At 43.2% G+C, this 21189-nt stretch overlaps 1 protein-coding gene across 5 annotated transcripts in view; it reads right to left on the reverse strand.

Annotated features, from left to right (window-relative positions):
• Positions 1-21189, reverse strand: part of RASGRP2 (RAS guanyl releasing protein 2) — a 404443-nt gene that overhangs the window by 74851 nt on the left and 308403 nt on the right. For all 5 annotated transcript variants that reach the window (XM_040409574.1, XM_040409572.1, XM_040409573.1 and 2 more), the window contains one exon: positions 11121-11279. In XM_040409574.1, coding sequence (XP_040265508.1) covers positions 11121-11279 — 159 coding nt within the window. The remainder of the gene's footprint in view (positions 1-11120; positions 11280-21189) is intronic.

The raw sequence follows: 21189 nt of genomic DNA on the forward strand, positions 1-21189 counted from the left end.
CGCGACTAGTTCGCGCGGTGCCACAGGCGCAAATCCGTTCTAGAAACAAATGCCTAAAGAGGGCCACACTTGTGTAAAAATTGTCCACATAAAGATGGTACCCCTTGCCGAATAAGGGTGACACCAAGTCCCAGACTGTCTTCCCACTGCTCCCCAGGTAGTCAGGGCAACCGACCGGCTCCAGGGTCTGATCTTTTCCCTCATAGATCCGAAATTTGTGGGTATAGCCTGTGGCCCTTTCACAGAGCTTATACAATTTGACCCCATACCGGGCACGCTTGCTTGGGATGTATTGTTTGAAGCCAAGGCGCCCGGTAAAATGTATTAGGGACTCGTCTACGCAGATGTTTTGCTCGGGGGTATACAAATCTGCAAATTTCTGGTTGAAATGGTCTATGAGGGGCCGAATTTTGTGGAGCCGGTCAAAAGCTGGGTGGCCTCTGGGACGGGAGGTGGTGTTGTCGCTAAAATGCAGGAAACGCAAGATGGTCTCAAATCGTGTCCTGGACATAGCAGCAGAGAACATGGGCATGTGATGAATTGGGTTCGTGGACCAATATGACCGCAATTCATGCTTTTTAGTTAGACCCATGTTGAGGAGAAGGCCCAGAAAAATTTTAAGTTCGGAAACTTGGACTGGTTTCCACCGGAAAGACTGGGCATAAGAGCTTCCCGGGTTGGCGGATATAAATTGTGTGGCATACCGGTTTGTCTCTGCCACGACTAAGTCCAAGAGCTCCGCAGTCAAGAACAGCTCAAAAAATCCCAGGGCCGAACCGATTTGAGCCGTCTCAACCCGAACTCCAGACTGGGCGGTGAAAGGGGGAACTACAGGTGCGGCTGAAGTTAATGACTGCCAATCAGGGTTTGCCAGCACCTCAGGGATTTTAGGGGCTCTACGGGCCTGTCTGCGCGGTGGCTGCGACGGGGTAACTATTGCACGTGCCACCGTACCAGCTTCAACTGCCCTTCTGGTGCTCGCCACGTCACCATGTTGTACGGCAGTGCTGGTACTAGGTCCAGGAAGGGCTGCGCTGCTGGTGTATGCCTCACCACGTGATCCGGCAGCGACAGCCCCACTCTGCTGCTCTTGAAACGGATCCTGCACAACCTGTGGTCTAGCGACACGGGGCCGGGTACGCCTGGTGCTGCCAGGGACCTCCACATCCTCGTCCGAACTTTGGGTCAGAGAGCCACTGCTTTCCACAGGTTCATATTCTGACCCGCTAGATTCATCAGATGAGGGTTCCCATTCCTCATCCGACTGGGTCAGAATCCTGTAGGCCTCTTCAGAAGAATACCCCCTGTTTGACATTTTGGACTACTAAATTTAGGGGTATTCCCTGAGACTACCCAAGAAAAAAAGCAAGCCTGTCTTACAAAGGGGAGGCTAGCGAAGTACCGGAGGCCGCTGCGGTTGATAAAAAATATCAAAACTGATTTTTTTATCGCCGCAGTGCGTGTAAAGTGAATGTGCAGTGATCAAAAAACAAAATGTTTTTTGTCACTGCGGTGGGGCGGGCGTGGGTGAATGCACGTGTGGGCGACCGATCAGGCCTGATCGGGCAAACACTGCATTTTGGGTGGAGGGCGAACTAAAGTGACACTAATACTATTATAGATCTGACCGTGATCAGTTTTGATCACTTACAGATACTATAAAAGTACAAATGCTGATTAGCGATACGCTAATCAGCGAATAAGTGACTGCGGTGCGGTGGGCTGGGCGCTAACTGACGCTAAACTACCTAACCAAGGGGCCTAAACTAATCCTAAAACCTAACAGCCAATACTAGTGAAAAAAAAAAAGTGACAGTTTACACTGATCACTTTTTGTCTTTCACTAAGTGATTGAAAGGGGGCGATCAAGGGGTTAATTAGGATGATGGGGGTGATGGAGGGTGATCTGGGGCTAAGGTGTAGTGTTGGTGGGTACTCACAGTGATCTCTGCTCCTCTGCTGGATCCAACCGACGAAAAGGACCAGCAGAGGAGCAGAGAAGCCATATAACAGATCATATTTACTAATATGATCTGTTATCTGGCTTCTGATTTGATTTTTTGAAAATCGCCAGCCTGCCAGCCAATGATCGTGGCTGGCAGGCTGGTGACGAAATACTTCTTTAACTTTTGCCGGCCCGCGATGCGCATGCGCGGGCCGGCAATGCACGAAATCTCGCGTCTCGCGAGAGGACGCACCGGCGCGTCCACCCAGAACAACAGGACCGCCGCAAAGACGCAATCCTGCGTACGGCGGTCCTGAGGAGGTTAAGGTGAAATAGGGCTGGGTCCTTAAGGGGTTAAGTGGTAGCAACGACAGATACTTTTTAAACATTTTAAAAAGGGCAAGATGCTTATCTGGGCACTGATGGTTATCTTACAATGTATAATTGATCTGAGAAAGATTGGACTTGAAAATTTTTCTTCAAATTGTGTAGCTATTTAATTCTGTCACAAAACTATACACCCATTAGACAAAGGGGGACATTAATCTTAGTCCAGTGGCGTACAATGGGCTATGATAACCAGGCACACTGCAGGATGCTACATCTAATTTATGTGGAGGCCTACGAAGAGGCAGTTTGCAACTTTATCGCACCACAAAAATGCATAGCTTTATGATAAATCTGGCCCAAAGTCTGGAATGGCACAAACTACCGTAGATTAAAAATGGTGCAAAAACTTCTTAAATTTGTCAAATACCCCACTCCACTGACGAAACACATATAAACATTCCACTTTTATTGAACAAAACCTTTCATACATTATAGCTTTAATAAGATAAGTGCTGCAGTAAGACATACCAGAGCAGGCTGTTTAATAAATTTGGCACATCTTCTGGCAGTCCTGCAACAGATATTCAAATCTACGCCAATTTGTACTATAATTTATGCTTGTTTCTGGTGTAAATTATAGTAAAGCTGTCAGTAGTGAGAGCGGTGTAAACTGAAAAAGTCATGAAAGAATTTGCTACTTTTGTATTCCAAGAAAACAGGTATAAGTCTGAAAAATGATGCCAGTGTTGTCCAATACATTCCAGAACTGTAATGCACCTTTCACACGGGCGAGTATTCAGCGCGGATGTTATGCGTGAGTTGAACGCATAAAATTGCCCAAAACACTTCAGAATTCATCCTGTTGCTTTTGTCAGCAGTCACATCATCAATAAATACAAGAAAACCAGTTCCATTGGCAGCCATACATGCCCACGCCATGACACTACCACCACCATGCTTCACTGATGAGGTGGTATGCTTAGGATCATGAGCAGTTCCTTTCCTTCTCCATACTCTTCTCTTCCCATCACTCTGGTACAAGTTGATCTTGGTCTCATCTGTCCATAGGATGTTGTTCCAGAACTGTGAAGGCTTTTTTAGATGTTGTTTGGCAAACTCTAATCTGGCCTTCCTGTTTTTGAGGTTCACCAATGGTTTACATCTTGTGGTGAACCCTCTGTATTCACTCTGGTGAAGTCTTCTCTTGATTGTTGATTTTGACACACATACACCTACCTCCTGGAGAGTGTTCTTGATCTGGCCAACTGTTGTGAAGGGTGTTTTCTTCACCAGGGAAAGAATTATTCGGTCATCCACCAAAGTTGTTTTCCGTGGTCTACCGGGTCTTTTGGTGTTGCTGAGCTCACCGCCTAATGTTTTTGCTATCTCTCCGATGGGTTTATTTTGATTTTTCAGCCTAATGATGGCTTGCTTCACGGATAGTGACAGCTCTTTGAAACTCATCTTGAGAGTTGACAGCAACAGATTCCAAATGCAAATAGCACACTTGAAATGAACTCTGGACCTTTTATCTGCTCATCGTAATTGGGATAATGAGGGAATAACACACACTTGGCCATGGAACAGCTGAGAAGCCAATTGTCCCATTACTTTTGGTCCCTTAACAAGTGGGAGGCACATATGCAAACTGTTGTAATTCCTACACCGTTCACCGGATTTGGATGTAAATACCCTCAAATTAAAGCTGACAGTCTGCAGTTAAAGCACATCTTGTTAGTTTAATTTCAAATTAATTGTGGTGGTGTATAGAGCCAAAAATGTTAGAATTGTGTCGATGTCCTAATATTTATGGACCTGACTGTATCTGGAGAAAAAGCAATTATGCATCAATACAGGAAAGGGTTCTTTACAGTTAGAGTATTACTCATACAGCCAATGCATTCCATTACAGAAGTATTGGAATGCATTGTAAAGGAAGTCCCAAAGTGGGACAAAAAATAAAGTGAAAAAAAAGTTGAAAAAATAAAGTTTCCCCCCCCCCCAAAAAATTAAAGTTTAAAGTAAAAATAAACAAAAACGTCATTTTCCCCAAATAAAGTTAAAAGAAATTGGTAAAAAATAGGGGGGAAAAAAATGTATACATATTAGGTATCGCCGCGTCCGTATCGACCGGCTCTATAAACATATCACATGACCTAACCCCTCAGATGAACAACGTAAAAAAAAAAAAAAACTGTGCTAAATAAACAATTTTTTTGTCACCTTACATCACAAAAAGTACAACAGCAAGCGATCAAAAAGGCGTTTGCCCACCAAAATAGTACCAATCTAACCGTCACCTCATCCCGCAAAAAGGGAGCCCCTACCTGAGACAATTGCCCAAAAAAAAAAAAAACTATGGCTCAGAATATGGAGACACTAAAACATCATTTTTTTTGTTTGAAAAAAGCTGTTATAGTATAAAACTTACATAAATAAAAAAAAAGTATACATATTTGGTATCGCCGCGTTCGTATCGACTGGCTCTATAAAAATGTCATATGACCTAACCTCTCAGATGAACACCGTAAAAAATTTAAAATAAAAACTGTGCTAAATAAACCATTTATTGTCACCTTACATCACAAAAAGTGTAATAGCAAGCGATCAAAAAGTCACACGCACCCCAAAATAGTGCCAATAAAACCGTCATCTCATCCCGCAAAAATCAAACCCTACCCAAGGTAATCGCCCAAAAACTGAAAAAATTATGGCTCTCAGACTATGGAAACACTAAAACATGATTTTTTTTGCTTCAAAAATGAAATCATTGTGTAAAACTTACATAAATAAATAAAAAAATATCTATAAAAATATCACATGACCTAACCCTTTCGATGAACACTGTAAAAAATGTAAAATAAAAACTGGTAAATAAACCATTTTTTTTGTCACCCTACATCACAAAAAGTGTAATAGCAAGCGATCAAAAAGTCACACGCACCCGAAAATAGTGCCAATAAAACCATCATCTCATCCCGCAAAAATCATACCCTAGCCAAGGTACTCACCCAAAAACTGAAAAAATTATGGCTCTCAGACTATGGAAACACTAAAACATGATTTTTTTTTTGCTTCAAAAATGAAATCATTGTGTAAAACTTACATAAATGAAAAAAAAAGTATACATATTAGGTATCGCCCGTCCGTATCGACCAGCTTTATAAAAATATCACATAACCTAACCCCTCAGATGAATTTTGCAAATAACAAAAAAAATAACTGTGCCAAAACAGCTATTTCTTGTTATCTTGCCTCACAAAAAGTGTAATATAGAGCAACCAAAAATCATATGTACCCTAAACTAGTACCAACAATACTGCCACCCTATCCCGAAGTTTCTAAAATGGGGCCACTTTTTTGGAGTTTCTACTATAGGGGTGCATTCGGGGGGCTTCAAATGGGACATGGTGTCAAAAAAGACCAGTCCAGCAAAATCTGCCTTCCAAAAACCGTATGGCATTCCTTTCCTTCTGCACCCTGCCGTGTGCCCGTACAGCTGTTTACGACCACATATGGGGCGTTTTCTGTAAACTACAGAATCAGGGCCATAAATATTGAGTTTTGTTTGGCTGTTAACCCTTGCTTTGTTACTGGGAAAAATGGATTAAAATGGAAAATTTGCCCAAAAATTTAATTCTGAAATTTCATCTCCATTTGCCAATAACTCTTAGGTGGAACACCTAAATGGTTAACGACGTTTGTAAAATCTGTTTTGAATACCTTGAGGGGTGTAGTTTCTTAGATGGTGTCACTTTTATGGAGTTTCTACTCTAGGGTTGCATCAGGGGGGCTTCAAAAGGAACATGGTGTCAAAAAAAACAGTCCAGCAAAACCTGCCTTCCAAAAACCGTCTGGCATTCCTTTCCTTCTGCGCCCTGCCGTGTGCCCGTACAGCGGTTTACGACCACATATGGGGTGTTTCTGTAAACTACAGAATCAGGGCCATAAATATTGAGTTTGGTTTGGCTGTTAACCCTTGCTTTGTAACCGGAAAAAAATTATTAAAATGGAAAATCTGCCAAAAAAGTGAAATTTTTAAATTGTATCTCTATTTTCCATTAATTCTTGTGGAACACCTAAAGGGTTAAAGACGTTTGTAAAATCAGTTTTGAATACCTGGAGGGGTGTAGTTTCTTAGATGGGGTCACTTTTATGGAGTTTCTACTCTAGGGGTGCATCAGGGGGCTTCAAATGGGACATGGGTGTAAAAAAAATCAGTCCAGAAAAACCTGCCTTTTAAAAAACCGTATGGCATTCCTTTCCTTCTGCGCCCTACCATGTGCCCGTACAGCGGTTTACGACCACATATGGGGAGTTTCTGTAAACTACAGAATCAGGGCCATAAATATTGAGTTTGGTTTGGCTGTTAACCCTTGCTTTGTAACTGGAAAAAAATTATTAAAATGGAAAATCTGCCAAAAAAGTGAAATTTTGAAATTGTATCTCTATTTTCCATTAATTCTTGTGGAACACCTAAAGGGTTAACAAAGTTTGTAAAATCAGTTTTGAATACATTGAGGGGTGTAGTTTATAGAATGGGGTTATTTTTGGGTGGTTTCTATTATGTAAGCCTCACAAAGTGACTTCAGACCTAAACTGGTCCCTAAAAATTGGGTTTTTGAAAATTTCTGAGAAATTTCAAGATTTGCTTCTAAACTTCTAAGCCTTGTAACATCCCCAAAAAATAAAATATCATTCCCAAAATGATCCAAGCATGAAGTAGACATATGGGGAATGTAAAGTAATAACTATTTTTGGAGGTATTACTATGTATTATAGAAGTAGAGAAATTGAAACTTGGAAATTTTCAATTTTTTTTACAAATGTTTTGCAAATTTGGTATTTTATTATAAATAAAAATGAATTTTTTTTACTTCATTTTACCAGTGTCATGAAGTACAATATGTGACGAAAAAACAAACTCAGAATGGCCTGGATAAGTCAAAGTGTTTTAAAGTTATCAGCACTTAAAGTGACACCGGTCAGATTTGCAAAAAATGGCCAAGTCCTTAAGGTGAAATAGGGCTGGGTCCTTAAGGGGTTAAGTGGTAGCAACGACAGATACTTTTTAAACATTTTAAAAAGGGCAAGATGCTTATCTGGGCACTGATGGTTACCTTACAATGTATAATTGATCTGAGAAAGATTGGACTTGAAAATTTTTCTTCAAATTGTGTAGCTATTTAATTCTGTCACAAAACTATACACCCATTAGACAAAGGGGGACATTAATCTTAGTCCAGTGGCGTACAATGGGCTATGATAACCAGGCACACTGCAGGATGCTACATCTAATTTATGTGGAGGCCTACGAAGAGGCAGTTTGCAACTTTATCGCACCACAAAAATGCATAGCTTTATGATAAATCTGGCCCAAAGTCTGGAATGGCACAAACTACCGTAGATTAAAAATGGTGCAAAAACTTCTTAAATTTGTCAAATACCCCACTCCACTGACGAAACACATATAAACATTCCACTTTTATTGAACAAAACCTTTCATACATTATAGCTTTAATAAGATAAGTGCTGCAGTAAGACATACCAGAGCAGGCTGTTTAATAAATTTGGCACATCTTCTGGCAGTCCTGCAACAGATATTCAAATCTACGCCAATTTGTACTATAATTTATGCTTGTTTCTGGTGTAAATTATAGTAAAGCTGTCAGTAGTGAGAGCGGAGTAAACTGAAAAAGTCATGAAAGAATTTGCTACTTTTGTATTCCAAGAAAACAGGTATAAATCTGAAAAATGATGCCAGTGTTGTCCAATACATTCCAGAACTGTAATGCACCTTTCACACGGGCGAGTATTCCGCGCGGATGCCATGCGTGAGTTGAACGCATTGCACCCGCACTGAATACCGACCCATTTATTTCTATGGGGCTGTTCACATTAGTGCGTTGCGTTCAACTTGGGCGTTGCGTGAAAATCGCAGCATGCTCTATATTCTGCGTTTTTCACGCAACGCAGGCCTCATAGAAGTGAATGAGGTCTAGGACCACCTCTCCAACTGATCCTAGACAATGGTGTTTGCCGGCTTCTGTGGGAACTTACGCACAAAGTGGCCCTGGCCTCCACAATACAGACACGGGTTCTCTGCTTTGTGGCATAAACGTTCCTGGTCAGACAATCGAAGGTGCTCTATTTGCATGGGCTCTTCAGATGGAGTGGACGCTAGAGGAAGGACTAGCTTCTGGAAGGATGGAACCAAACAAGGTGGTCTTCTGGTGTATGCGACCTCCATAGAACGTTCCCTGAAATGCATATCTATCCTTGTGGCCAAGGAGAACAGGTCATTCAGAGTAGACGGACGGTCGCGACCAGCTAATTCATCCTTAATCCAGTCAGAAAGGCCCTCCCAGAACACCGCCAGCTGAGCCTCATTGTTCCATGCAAGTTCGGCAGCCAGGGTACGAAACTGGATAGCGTACTGACCCCAGACGAGGAACCCTGTCATAGACGCAGCAGGGCTGAAGCAGCGGAGGACGTGCGGCCGGACTCTTCAAAGACCAGCCAGAAGGTAGACAGGAAAAACTGCAGATTAGTGGTCTCTGGACCACCATGTTCCCAAATAAGATTTGCCCAAACAAGTGCCTCATCAGACAGCAGGGACACAATGAAGGCAACCTTGGACCGTTCAGAGGGAAACTTCTGCCCATGCAACTCAAAATGGATCAGACACTGGTTCAGGAATCCACAACAGGTTTTTGGATCTCCACCATAGTGTGATGGCAGCGGGAGTTGCACCCTGGCAGCACACAAATCTGGATTCACCGGTGTGGAAATGGCAGGAGTAGCCGCGACTTATGACCCTGCAGTAGCTGGAGAAGAGATAGCATGAACTGCATCATAACATCCTGACGTACACTCTGGTGCCTCACTTCATGTAGTAATTCCTGCAAGACAGGCTTAGAGTGACCAGCGGGGTTCATGGCCTCAGTGTACTGTCACGAACCAGCGGGTGTGAACCCTCTGTGCCACATGTCCCCTCTCCTCTAAGGGCGTTGTCTAAGTGTACCCCTCCATTCTTCACAGTAACCCTGATGGTGGGGATAGACTTTCCCGAGGGGAACACCAGGTCGCTACCTCATGAGGAGGGAAGGCACACGAGGCAGCTGGTCCAGGCGGACCAGGTGATACCTGGGTAGGTACCAGAAGTACAAGAGTAGTCAGGCAGGCGGGGTCGTTACCAGAAGTAACAGTGCAGGATCAAAGGATGAGGCAGATGAGTAGTCAGACAGGCAAAAGGTCAGGGCAGGCGATCTAGGTCGGCAACAGGAGAGTCAAGGCAAGCAGGCAGGGATCAGACGAGTAGCAGAATCCAGGAACAAGGTATAAGTCAGAAGCACACATGAGTATCATGAGCTAAGAAAACACAAGAACCTTGACACTGAGGCACCTGCGAAGGGGGCTGAGCCACTTAAATACCTGCCGGAGAGCCTGGGTTAGTCAGCGAGGTCACATGACCCAACCCATGCAGCCCAGGGAGTGATGCGTGCTGCTCCTAGGGCAGTATAACATGAAATCAGCAGCAAGTACTGCGACAGAGCCCAGGCCTGCAGCGGTGGATGGAAGGATCACCGTTAAGCACGGTGCCCAGGACCACGGCGGTAAGCGGGTGAACAGCAGCGTACAGCAGCCGCTGTTACAGCCTCATTCCTGCCTGCCTCTTCATATTTGGCTGGAGAACGAATCTGTGCACTTGCATAAGCTCACAGGATGTGGGGGTGGGTTTACATCCCATGCACTTCACATCCTATGCACTTGTGTGCTCCATCCCATTAACTTCAATCTGTTAAAGAGCTGTAAGCTGCAAAACTTCTGTAGTTTCCTACAAAACTTCCCCTGTATGTGTGCAGCTATACTATACAATGCCTCATCACTGAAACTTTAGAAAGTGCTACCAAGCTTTCCCAGGTACCTGAATGTCAAAGTTTGCCTATATAGCCAGGAAAGATTTCTCATTGTCTAGGCAAATTTGACATTCATCAGTGTGTTGAATACCTGGGTTACAAGTCTTGTGGAGCTGTACAAACTGTCCATATAATCTTACCATTACACAAGTAACCCAGCTTTCCCAGAACCCTGAAAGGCAAATCTGACTAACTATGCCACTGTTTAGGAGTGAGAAGTGGGGGACGGGGGGGTTATCTTAGTAGATTTAGTCTTCTGCATACTTTGTTACAGCTCCATATGGTGGTGACCCAGCTTTCCTAGGACCCTGAAGCAAATCTGCACAAATGGCACATTTTAGGATTGAGAAGAGGTCATCAGCATGCAGGAGGCATGAGGACTTGATGGAAACGCTGCGCTGGCTGTACTCAAATTCCCTGGTGTTCTTCTGGTGTGCACATAGGAGCGCACTATGATCTGACGCTGTCCTGGATCTACACTGCCATCCGGAGCAAGCCAGGTAAGTTTATTTTATTTTTTTACCATCTGATCTGAGGTGTGATGGGGGTTCGATTTGAGGCTAATGGGGGCTGGGGGCTCTAATGGGAGGCTGATCTGAGGTTGATGGAAGTTTGGGAGGTCTGATCTGAGGCTGATGGAGCTTAGGGGTCTAAAATGAATAGATCAGCTGCTTAATCTCTATAGGAGAGCCGTTGATAGCCAAATACAGCAGTCCTGTAGATAGGGGATAAGTTTCTATAACCCTTTAAGGTTGTTGTTTCCCACCTGGCTGCAACAGACATTTTTTGCACAGGACAATCGAAAATGAAAACACAAAGAACTGCATCATATCCAAAAGAGCAAATTAAGATTAAGAAAACAGCACATTTAATTAAAATTAAATAAGAGTAGTAAGAAATGACATGAGGTAAGTATGGTGACCTACCTGGTGGCAATGAGGATCTTTTGAATGATCTTGGAAGAGAAAATGAAAATTGCCGCCCCTGGTGAGAACTTTCCCGCTTCTCACTGACACTTTTAGATCTTTTCTTGCACTCTACAGACAGTCTATCCTTACAGTGCTTGTGACAAGTAACTCCACAGGCTGCAAAAGAAAATTTCATAGGTTGCAAACTATTACGTTTTACAGGTACAGTACAGGTACAGTAGTTGTATTGTAAAATAAACACTAAATATGTCAGTATGACACCATTTAAAACTGTGCATTAACAATATGACACTATGTAATGTAATATACAAAACAGTGTACAGTCGTGGCCAAAAGTTTTGAGAATTACATAAATATTGGAAATTGGAAAAGTTGCTGCTTAAGTTTTTATAATAGCAATTTGCATATACTCCAGAATGTTATGAAGAATGATCAGATGAATTGCATAGTCCTTCTTTGCCATGAAAATTAACTTAATCCCCAAAAAAACTTTCCGCTGCATTTCATTGCTTTCATTAAAGGACCTGCTGAGATCATTTCAGTAATCGTCTTGTTAACTCAGGTGAGAATGTTGACAAGCACAAGGCTGGAGATCGTTATGTCAGGCTGATTGGGTTAAAATGGTAGACTTGACATGTTAAAAAGAGGGTGATGCTTGAAATCATTGTTCTTCCATTGTTAACCATGGTGACCTGCAAAGAAACGCGTGCAGCCATGCATAAAAATGGCTTCACAGGCAAGGATATTGTGGCTACTAAGATTGCACTTTATAGGATCATCAAGAACTTCAAGGAAAGAGGTTCAATTCTTGTTAAGAAGGCTTCAGGGCGTCCAAGAAAGTCCAGCAAGCACCAGGATCGTCTCCTAAAGAGGATTCAGCTGCGGGATCGGAGTGCCACCAGTGCAGAGCTTGCTCAGGAATGGCAGCAGGCAGGTGTGAGCGCTTCTGCACGCACAGTGAGGCGAAGACTTTTGGAAGATGGCCTGGTGTCAAGAAGGGCAGCAAAGAAGCCACTTCTCTCCAAAAAAAACATCAGGGACAGATTGATCTTCTGCAGAAAGTATGGTGACTGGACTGCTGAGGACTGGGGCAAAGTCATATTCTCCGATGAAGCCTCTTTCCGATTGTTTGGGGCATCTGGAAAAAGGCTTGTCCGGAGAAGAAAAGGTGAGCGCTACCATCAGTCCTGTGTCATGCCAACAGTAAAGCATCCTGAGACCATTCATGTGTGGGGTTGCTTCTCATCCAAGGGAGTGGGCTCACTCACAATTTTGCCCAAAAACACAGCCATGAATAAAGAATGGTACCAAAACACCCTCCAATAGCAACTTCTTCCAACAATCCAACAACAGTTTGGTGAAGAACAATGCATTTTCCAGCACGATGGAGCACCGTGCCATAAGGCAAAAGTGATAACTAAGTGGCTCGGCGACCAAAACGTTGACATTTTGGGTCCATGGCCTGGAAACTCCCCAGATCTTAATCCCATTGAGAACTTGTGGTCAATCCTCAAGAGGCGGGTGGACAAACAAAAACCCACTAATTCTGACAAACTCCAAGAAGTGATTATGAAAGAATGGGTTGCTATCAGTCAGGAATTGGCCCAGAAGTTGATTGAGAGCATGCCCAGTCGAATTGCAAAGGGCCTGAAAAAGAAGGGCCAACACTGCAAATACTGACTCTTTGCATAAATGTCATGTAATTGTCGATAAAAGCCTTTGAAGCGTATGAAGTGCGTGTAATTATACTTCACTACATCACAGAAACAACTGAAACAAAGATCTAAAAGCAGTTTAGCAGCAAACTTTGTGAAAACTAATATTTGTGTCATTCTCAAAGCTTTTGGCCACGACTGTACATCAAAAAATGGTAACATATACGTATAGTGTACTAGAAGGACCCAGCTTTTCACGGGTATATTTCATCTATTTCATTTAATGTTTTTTGTGTGTTGTTAAAAGATATTGACACTATCCACTATAACAGTAACATCTACAGCACCCTGCCCTCTTAACAGTGATCTCTACAGCCCCCCACACCTTAACACTGACCCACCCACAGTGCCCCATCCCTTAAAATGGGACCTCCACAGCAGCCCACCCCTTAACTTTGACCTTTACAGCAGCCTTCCCTTTTAACAGTTAAGTGCACACCACCCCCTTGACAGTGACCTCCACAGGGGCCTGCCACCTTAACAGTGGCCTTTACAGCAATCTGTCCCTTAATACTGACCTCCATAGCGGACCATCCCCTTAAGGCCTCTTTCACACGAGCATGTCCGGATAAGGTCCGGATGCGTTGCGGCAAACCCGCGCGAGTAGGTACCCAATTGCAGTCAGTTTTGACTGCGATTGCGTTCCGTTGTTCAGTTTTTATTGCGCGGGTGCAATGCGTTTTGCACGAGCATGATAAAAAACTGAATGTGGTACCCAGACCCGAACTTCTTCACAGAAGTTCAGGTTTGGGTTCAAGGTTGTGTAGATTGTATTATTTTCCATTATAACATGGTTATAAGGGAAAATAATAGCATTCTGAATACAGAATGCATAGTACAATAGGGCTGGAGTGGTTAAAAAAATATATAAAAAGATTTAACTCACCTTAATCCACTTATTCGCGCAGCCGGCATCTCTTCTGTTCACTACGCTCATCACATGGTCTGTCACATGTTCCATCACCATGGTAAAAGATCATGTGACAGACCATGTGATGAGCATAGTGACGTCATCAAAGGTCCTATTCCTCACAGAACAAGACAGAAGAGATACCACAATCGGTTTTTTATCACGCGCATGCAAAACACATTTTTTAACCCCTCCAGCCCTATTGTACTATACTACTGTATTCAGAATGCTATTATTTTCCCTTATAACCATGTTATAAGGGTAAATAATAAAGATCGGGTCCCCATCCCGATCGTCTCCTAGCAACCGTGCGTGAAAAGCGCACCGCATCCGCACTTGCTTGCGGATGCTTGAGATTTTCACGCAGCCCCATTCACTTCTATGGGGCCTGTGTTGCGTGAAAAACGCCCAAAATAGAGCTTGCTGCGATTTTCACGCAAAGCACAAGTAATGCGTGAAAATCAACCGCTCATGTGCACAGCCCCATAGAGATGAATGGGTCCGGATTGAGTACGGGTGCAATGCGTTCACCTTATGCATTGCACCCGCGCGGAAAACTCGCCTGTGTGAAAGGGGCCTAACTGTGACCTCCATAGCAGCCTGCCCCTAGGGTGGCCAGAGGTCCAGTTTTAGGCCGGACAGTCCGACTTTCAAACTCCCTGTTCTCTGTCTGGTGTAGGGCCTGGAGGGACACAGGAATGTCATTTTGAACTGTTTGAACACTCTCAGAAAGCAGCACTGTGCTGTATGACCGTGAGCTGCAGGTAGAACCCTCTCAGAAAGCAGCACTGTGCTGTATGACCGTGAGCTGCAGGGAGAAAGTCACCCTCACTCCCACCCTTGCGGCTGACAGAAGTAGATTTTTAACTTCATTTTTTCAATCCCTGTCGGCTGAGGGATGGGATAGGGCGTGGCCTAACTGGATCAGGGGCGTGTCCTTTTGAACAGCTCAGTCTAAGACAGCAGCACTGTGCTGTCTGAGTGTGAGCGTGAGCTGCAGGGAGAAAGCCACCGTCCCTCCCACCTCTGCAGCTGACAGAAGATGATTTTTAACTTCATTTTTTCAATCCCTGTCGGCTGAGGGATGGGATAGGGCGTGGCCTAACTGGATCAGGGGCGTGTCCTTTTGAACAGCTCAGTCTAAGACAGCAGCACTGTGCTGTCTGAGTGTGAGCTGCAGGGAGAAAGTCACCTTCCCTCCCACCTCTGCAGCTGACAGAAGATGATTTTTAACTTCATTTTTTCAATCCCTGTCAGCTGAGGAGTGGGGAGGGGGCGGATCAGAGGTGTGGCTTAGCTGGACCTAGGGGTGGGGTTTTAAGTCCGTCTTTTGCGGGTGGTCTGAATGGCCACCCTAACTGCCCCCTGAACTGTGACCTCCACAGCACTCTGCTCCCTTAACAGTGTCATCCACAGCAGCCAGCCCCTTTAAATCTGACCTGCAGAAGTGAAGAAAAATGGCAGGGTTATTATGGAAACCTGGTGTAAAACTGTGTCTATATGGAGACGATGGAGCTGCGAGCTTCGAAGGACCTGCAAGCTTCTATTGGCTGATAAGGGACATGTGACGGTGTGTATGGCAGTTAGAGACTTGCAGGCTTCTATTGGCTAATGCAGGTCATGTTTTGGTAATATCTCAGGAACGGTACGTCCTAGAGAGCTGAGACCCGGTCTAAAACCTTTCCGGACACCTGATGCACCTGTGTATCAAATTTGGTGAAGATCAGTCCATTTGTTTGTTCGCGCATAAAGAACAGAGAGACAGACAGATGTCCAGACAGACATAAACTAATTTTTATATATATAAGAGATAAGAGATTATAGTATCTAGGGAAAATATAGGTTATGCTTTCAAAGACTTTGCTTAACACCTGTCAAAGTAAAAGACAAAAATTATATATCACTGTGATAACATCATGCTCACTGATAAATTCTGACCACTTGTGGGGTGGATTGTTCTTAATTTGAGCCAGGTGTACTGTTTCGTTGTCCATTGTTTTGGGGAGACAGTCAGGGACATGACCTATTGTTTATTGTGTGTTTCCTGTCTGACTTCAACAGCAACTTGAATTAACTATGCGGTGCCTTTTGGTCTGATAAACAAGCCAGCAGATAAATGGGATAGGACCTGCTAATAACATCACCTTTGGATTGCATTAGTCCCCCTACTATGTATTAGGAGCTGTTCATCCTGTATAGCTGAAGTGGAAAAGCTGTGTCATTAGAATGACATTATGCAGTCAGATTGAACTGACAACAAATGATGGAACAGTCACAATTATCTCTCACCAATCCTATGGGGGCCAATGCACTGAAATGGCGGCTGAGGGAAATAAAAGGGCAGCTGCCCCTGTCATCAGCGGCTATTCTACAAGATGTCAGCCTAGGGATTACAGTTCCAGCTAGTGGTCTTCAGAATTGCTCTTCTGCCCAACATCGAGCTTAGGAGTTCGGTTGGAGAATCTAGGTTGGGACAATCGGGTCAACTGACCACATACTCCGCTGTGCACAGCCAACTCCATAAGCTTGCCGCTACCTCCTCTCGGTGGATGCCCGTCCAAAGTCAGATGCTACTGGCTGGTTCAGTTGGTCCTGGGCCCCCCCTGAAGTCATGGAGGTTTAATCCATGCCAATTTAGCACAAGGGTGATTCGCTGTCACCTGTGCTATCTTGTGTCCTTTGCGGGAACTGTACTAAATGCTGCTGACTGTTGGTTATCCAATAAAGTCTTCCCGGAGTGTTGTTCCACCAACGGAAAAGGAGAACAGGCGTTCAGTGGTATGAGCAGTGGTATATATATATTTTTTACCCTGAAAGGCCAAAATTGTAGCCTCAGATGCTGCGATCAGCGATGAGCACGGCATCTGAGGGGGGCATCTTTAATGATGGGGGATGGCGTGATCGTCGTTCCCCATCACTGTGCCCGCTACATACAAAGGAATGTGCTTTGTGATGAAGTAATTTGTCACTAATCGAATTTCTTTGTGAAATTCAGAGAAGCAGTCGAATACAATTTTTCATAACTTCACTCATCGCATTTTTCTGTCCACTATAAATTTTTGTAGTTTTGTGTCCGGAGCTGTGTAAGGGCTGGTTTTTGTGGGTTGAGGGTTACTTTTCATTGATACCATTAGAGGGTATGTATGACTTTTTGAATTTTTTGGGGAGGTGAAGCAACCCAAAAAAAAATATGTGGATCAGCCATTTTTTTTTTTTCTATTTCGATGTTCTCCGTATGGAATAAATATTTTTATATTTAAATAGTACAGGCATGTTCATATGTAGTGATGCCCATGATATTAATTTTTTTATTGTTTATCTATTTTTATTTTTATTTTTTATCATAGGAAACTTGAACATGCAATCAATGGATTGTTTCTCTCTTAGACTCCAATGCATTAGCTATCTTTAAAAACTTGCCCAGCACTGTACATGTAAGGAGTTGGGCAGGAAGGTGTTATTTCCCCCTGTTCCCTGATGCTCTGTTCCAGCACCCTGTCTTCACGGGACTTCCAGTCCCCAACTGTCATGCACCACTGCAGCTAATGACTGGCTTTAGCAGTGATATTTTACCCAGTGGCACATCACTGTTGGGTCACATGCTGCTTAAGAATATGCCACCGCTGAGGCCAGTCATTGGGTGCAGCACCACATGTGATCCTGTCTGTGAAGAAGGAACAAAAAGTAACAGACAGGAGCAAGAAGTCTGGAGAATATAGACTTAAAATCACAGAGCCAGTATGGAGTGGCAGAGAAGATTTCTTCACCGGTACTAACAGGTGGGGGTGAGGTTTAAAAAATCCCAGACAACGCTTTAAAAAAAAAAGTACTACTGCTTTATATCCACGGCTCCTGCGCATATGTACTAGAGCTGTGGACCTATGTAACCTACGTACCTCCATGGTTATGAACCCTTTGTTACTGCCTTCCATCTGACCTTGTTTAACTCTTTGAGGACCTCCACCCTACATGTACGGCGAAAGTCCGGTCTATAAACATGGTGCCCGCTCGCACGTGCAGCGGGTTCCATAGCCGCCGGGTTTCTGCTATTTTAAATGTATGTGATGAGCCATAAGGCATTTTCCCTTTCAGATGCCGTGGTCAAATGTGACCATGGCATCAGAGCACCCCGTAAGCTCAAGTGTGGTATCGTTGTAACCGCACTGACCTGGAAAATGAAGATAACAGGTCAATTTTACCGCATAGTGTACGGTGTTACAAAAAAAATGAAAACCTTTGTCACAATTGCGTTTGAAGCCCGATCGGCCAGTGTCCACATGTGCAGTCAATATATGGCCTGAGAAGGGCTTCAAATAGCCCGAAAATGGTTGCTAAAACTGTACTGATGTGCACGACCATGTCTGGCTGAATAAAAATCCACAGAGTGCTGTCTGTATTATATATGCTTGCAAGATATTGATCCTAAGGTGGAGAAAGGGTCAGAACAAGACGAGTACCCAACAATAGCCATTTGATAGATGAGTGCTGTGATCATCTCGATTATACTACATATTTTCCAATAGTTATCATCCAGCATCAGCCACTAGCGCAGTTTAAGTTTCCACTGTCTTATAATAGAGGGTATTATTAAATCTGCCCCATAGTGTTTAGATATGTACAGTATGTATTTCGTGATCTGAATGTACACAAGGTTTCCAAGACAGCACTGCACCAGACATAAACCAGAAGGGGACATGTTATTATCCAAATCTGAAGATAGTGTAGCTTCAAGCTGTATGCTTGTGTCTTCAACTGATTATATATATCTGTTTGGGGGAGGGGGACGTGGTTGGCAGTGACAAGTCACAGGGGTTTAGAGGGGTTTTCCGGCTATAATTATATTTTAAGTAATGCCCCCAGCCTGCCTCCTGAAAAAGAAGATTCATTCTTACCTGTTCCATGTTGCTCTGGTCCTCCAGGCTGCCTCTGCTCTCTCCATCTTTCAGTCCCGTACTGTTTACATTCGGTTGGCTATGGGTATGATCACATGCACCGCTCCAGCCAATGACTGGCTTCAGCGATGACATGCTAATTGTGGCCACGTCACCACTGAAGCCAGCCACTGGCTGAAGTGGTGCAAGTGACCATGCCCATAGTCAGCCGGATGTAAACAGGATGAGACTGGAAGATGGAGGGAGCGCAGAGGACTGCAGCAACATAGATCAGGCAAGAATTACCGTAATCTTCTTTTTCAGGAGGCAGGCCGGGGGCATTACTTAAAATATAATTATACCCGGAAACCCCCTTTAAAAGTCCAAACCTGGCTTTATTTAGTACCAATACAACATACTTATCAACATGTAAGAAATACAATTTGGGACAATAAAGCCCTGCTTCTCAAACTACCCAGGAATGCACCCAAAATGGCCAGGGTAGGGCTTGAATAAGACCACCCCTTCCACAGGATGGTTCGCAGGATTGTCATGGCAAAATTGTGACTGTTTGCAAGCATGCTTTCCATCGTCCCATAAAAGTCCAGGCTCAGAAAAGAAACAACTAATTTGAACTAGATATAGATTACAGTTTTTTTAACCAATTTTATTGGTTTTCCTTATTGTACATATGCCATTATATTTACATATAATCAGTGACCTGACAGGCAGTTTAGTAATATTTCTACTATAGTCTTATGACTGTTTAATGAAATCGATGAACTCTATTTTCATTGGGATGTGCCAAAGGTTGAGTCTCCATTTTTTAACGACTAGTCTTCAATAGTAGCCAGTGAAACCTAGAAAAGCCTTGACTTGTATTTTTACAGGCCTAGGCCAGTTCTCTATTGCCTTAGCCTTGTTGATTTGTGGCTTAATTATCCCTCTACCAATTATATACCCAAGGCATCTATCTTTTTCTAGCACATTTCTCAAGGTTTTATGGTAATGCTTGTATGACATGGATTCTGAAACAGCCTATACTTTACAGAGTTTATTTTTCTTCTCCAAGCAGGGGCTCCACACAGCTAAATTACATCACTATATACTAGAAAAACCTATCTGGGGTTGAACAGGTAGTTTTTTTCTTGTCGTTATCAAACATTTGTATTTGCCAATAATCCTTTATGAGATCAAGAGTTATTGATTACCTTGCATTACAGAGCCTCTCAATCAGTTAATCTACCTTGGACATGGAATAAATGTGAAATTTTGCGTCCTTGTTCAGTTTCCTAAAGCTTCCTAAACCACTCACATTTGGAATCTTCAATGACCCATAAGTCAAACACAGCCTTCTACTATGTTTTTAAACCTTTCAGATTTTCCTTTTTTAACTCCATGTCTTCCCGGAGCCATAACTTTTTTTTTCTGTTCAAATAGCCATATGAAGGCTGTTTTTTTGCTGGACAAGCTGTACTTTCAAATGACACCATTTACTGTTGCATACAATGTAATGGGGAGCTGGAAAACAAATTCTAAATGGGGTGGAAATAGAAAAAAATGCAAATACTCCAAAGTTTTATGTTTTATTTTTTTCCGCATTCTCTACTGACCTGTAACCTTCATTCTCTGGGTCAGTACGATTATAATACCACATATACAGTTTTTCTTGTATTTTAATACCAAAAACAAAATAAAAACTTTGGAAAAGACAATTTTTTTCTTTTCATGGCGATTCTGACCTGCGAAACTTGTTTATAGTTACGTCTACAGAACTTTGTGGGGGATCATTTTTGCAGGGCGATCTATAGTTTTTATTGCCACCATTTTTGAGTGTGTATGACTTTGATGATTTTTTATTCATTTTTTGAGGGGGAGATGAAGCAGCAAAAATAGCGAATCAGTCATTTAGATTTTACAGTGTTCACTTTACGGGATAAATAAATTTACAGTGAGGTCCATAAATATTGGGACATCGACAATTCTAAAATTTTTGGCTCTATAAACCACCACAATGGATTTAAAATGAAACAAACAAGATGTGCTTTAGGCCTCATGCACACGACAGTTTTCTTTTTTTTGCAGTCCGCAAAAACAGGGTCCGTAGGTCCGTGATCCGTGTCCGTTTTTTCATCCGTGGGTCTTCCTTGATTTTTGGAGGATCCACGGACATGAAGGAAAAAGTCATTTTGGTGTCCGCCTGGCCGTGCGGAGCCAAACGGATCCGTCCTGATTTACAATGCAAGTCAATGGGGACGGATCCGTTTGACGTTGACACAATATGGTGCAATTGCAAAAGGATCCGTCCCCTATTGACTTTCAATGTAAAGTCAAGAGTCCCTATTATACCATCGGATCAGAGTTTTCTCCAATCCGATGGTATATTTTAACTTGAAGCGTCCCCATCACCATGGGAACGCCTCTATGTTAGAATATACCATCGGATTTGAGTTAGATCGTGAAAACTCATATCCGACAGTATATTCTAACACAGAGGCGTTCCCATAGTGATGGGGACGCTTCAACTTAGAATATACTATGAACTGTGTACATGACTGCCCCTTGCCGCC

Source organism: Bufo bufo, chromosome 10 (assembly GCF_905171765.1).
Source record: "Bufo bufo chromosome 10, aBufBuf1.1, whole genome shotgun sequence".
Classification (NCBI taxonomy): domain Eukaryota; kingdom Metazoa; phylum Chordata; class Amphibia; order Anura; family Bufonidae; genus Bufo; species Bufo bufo.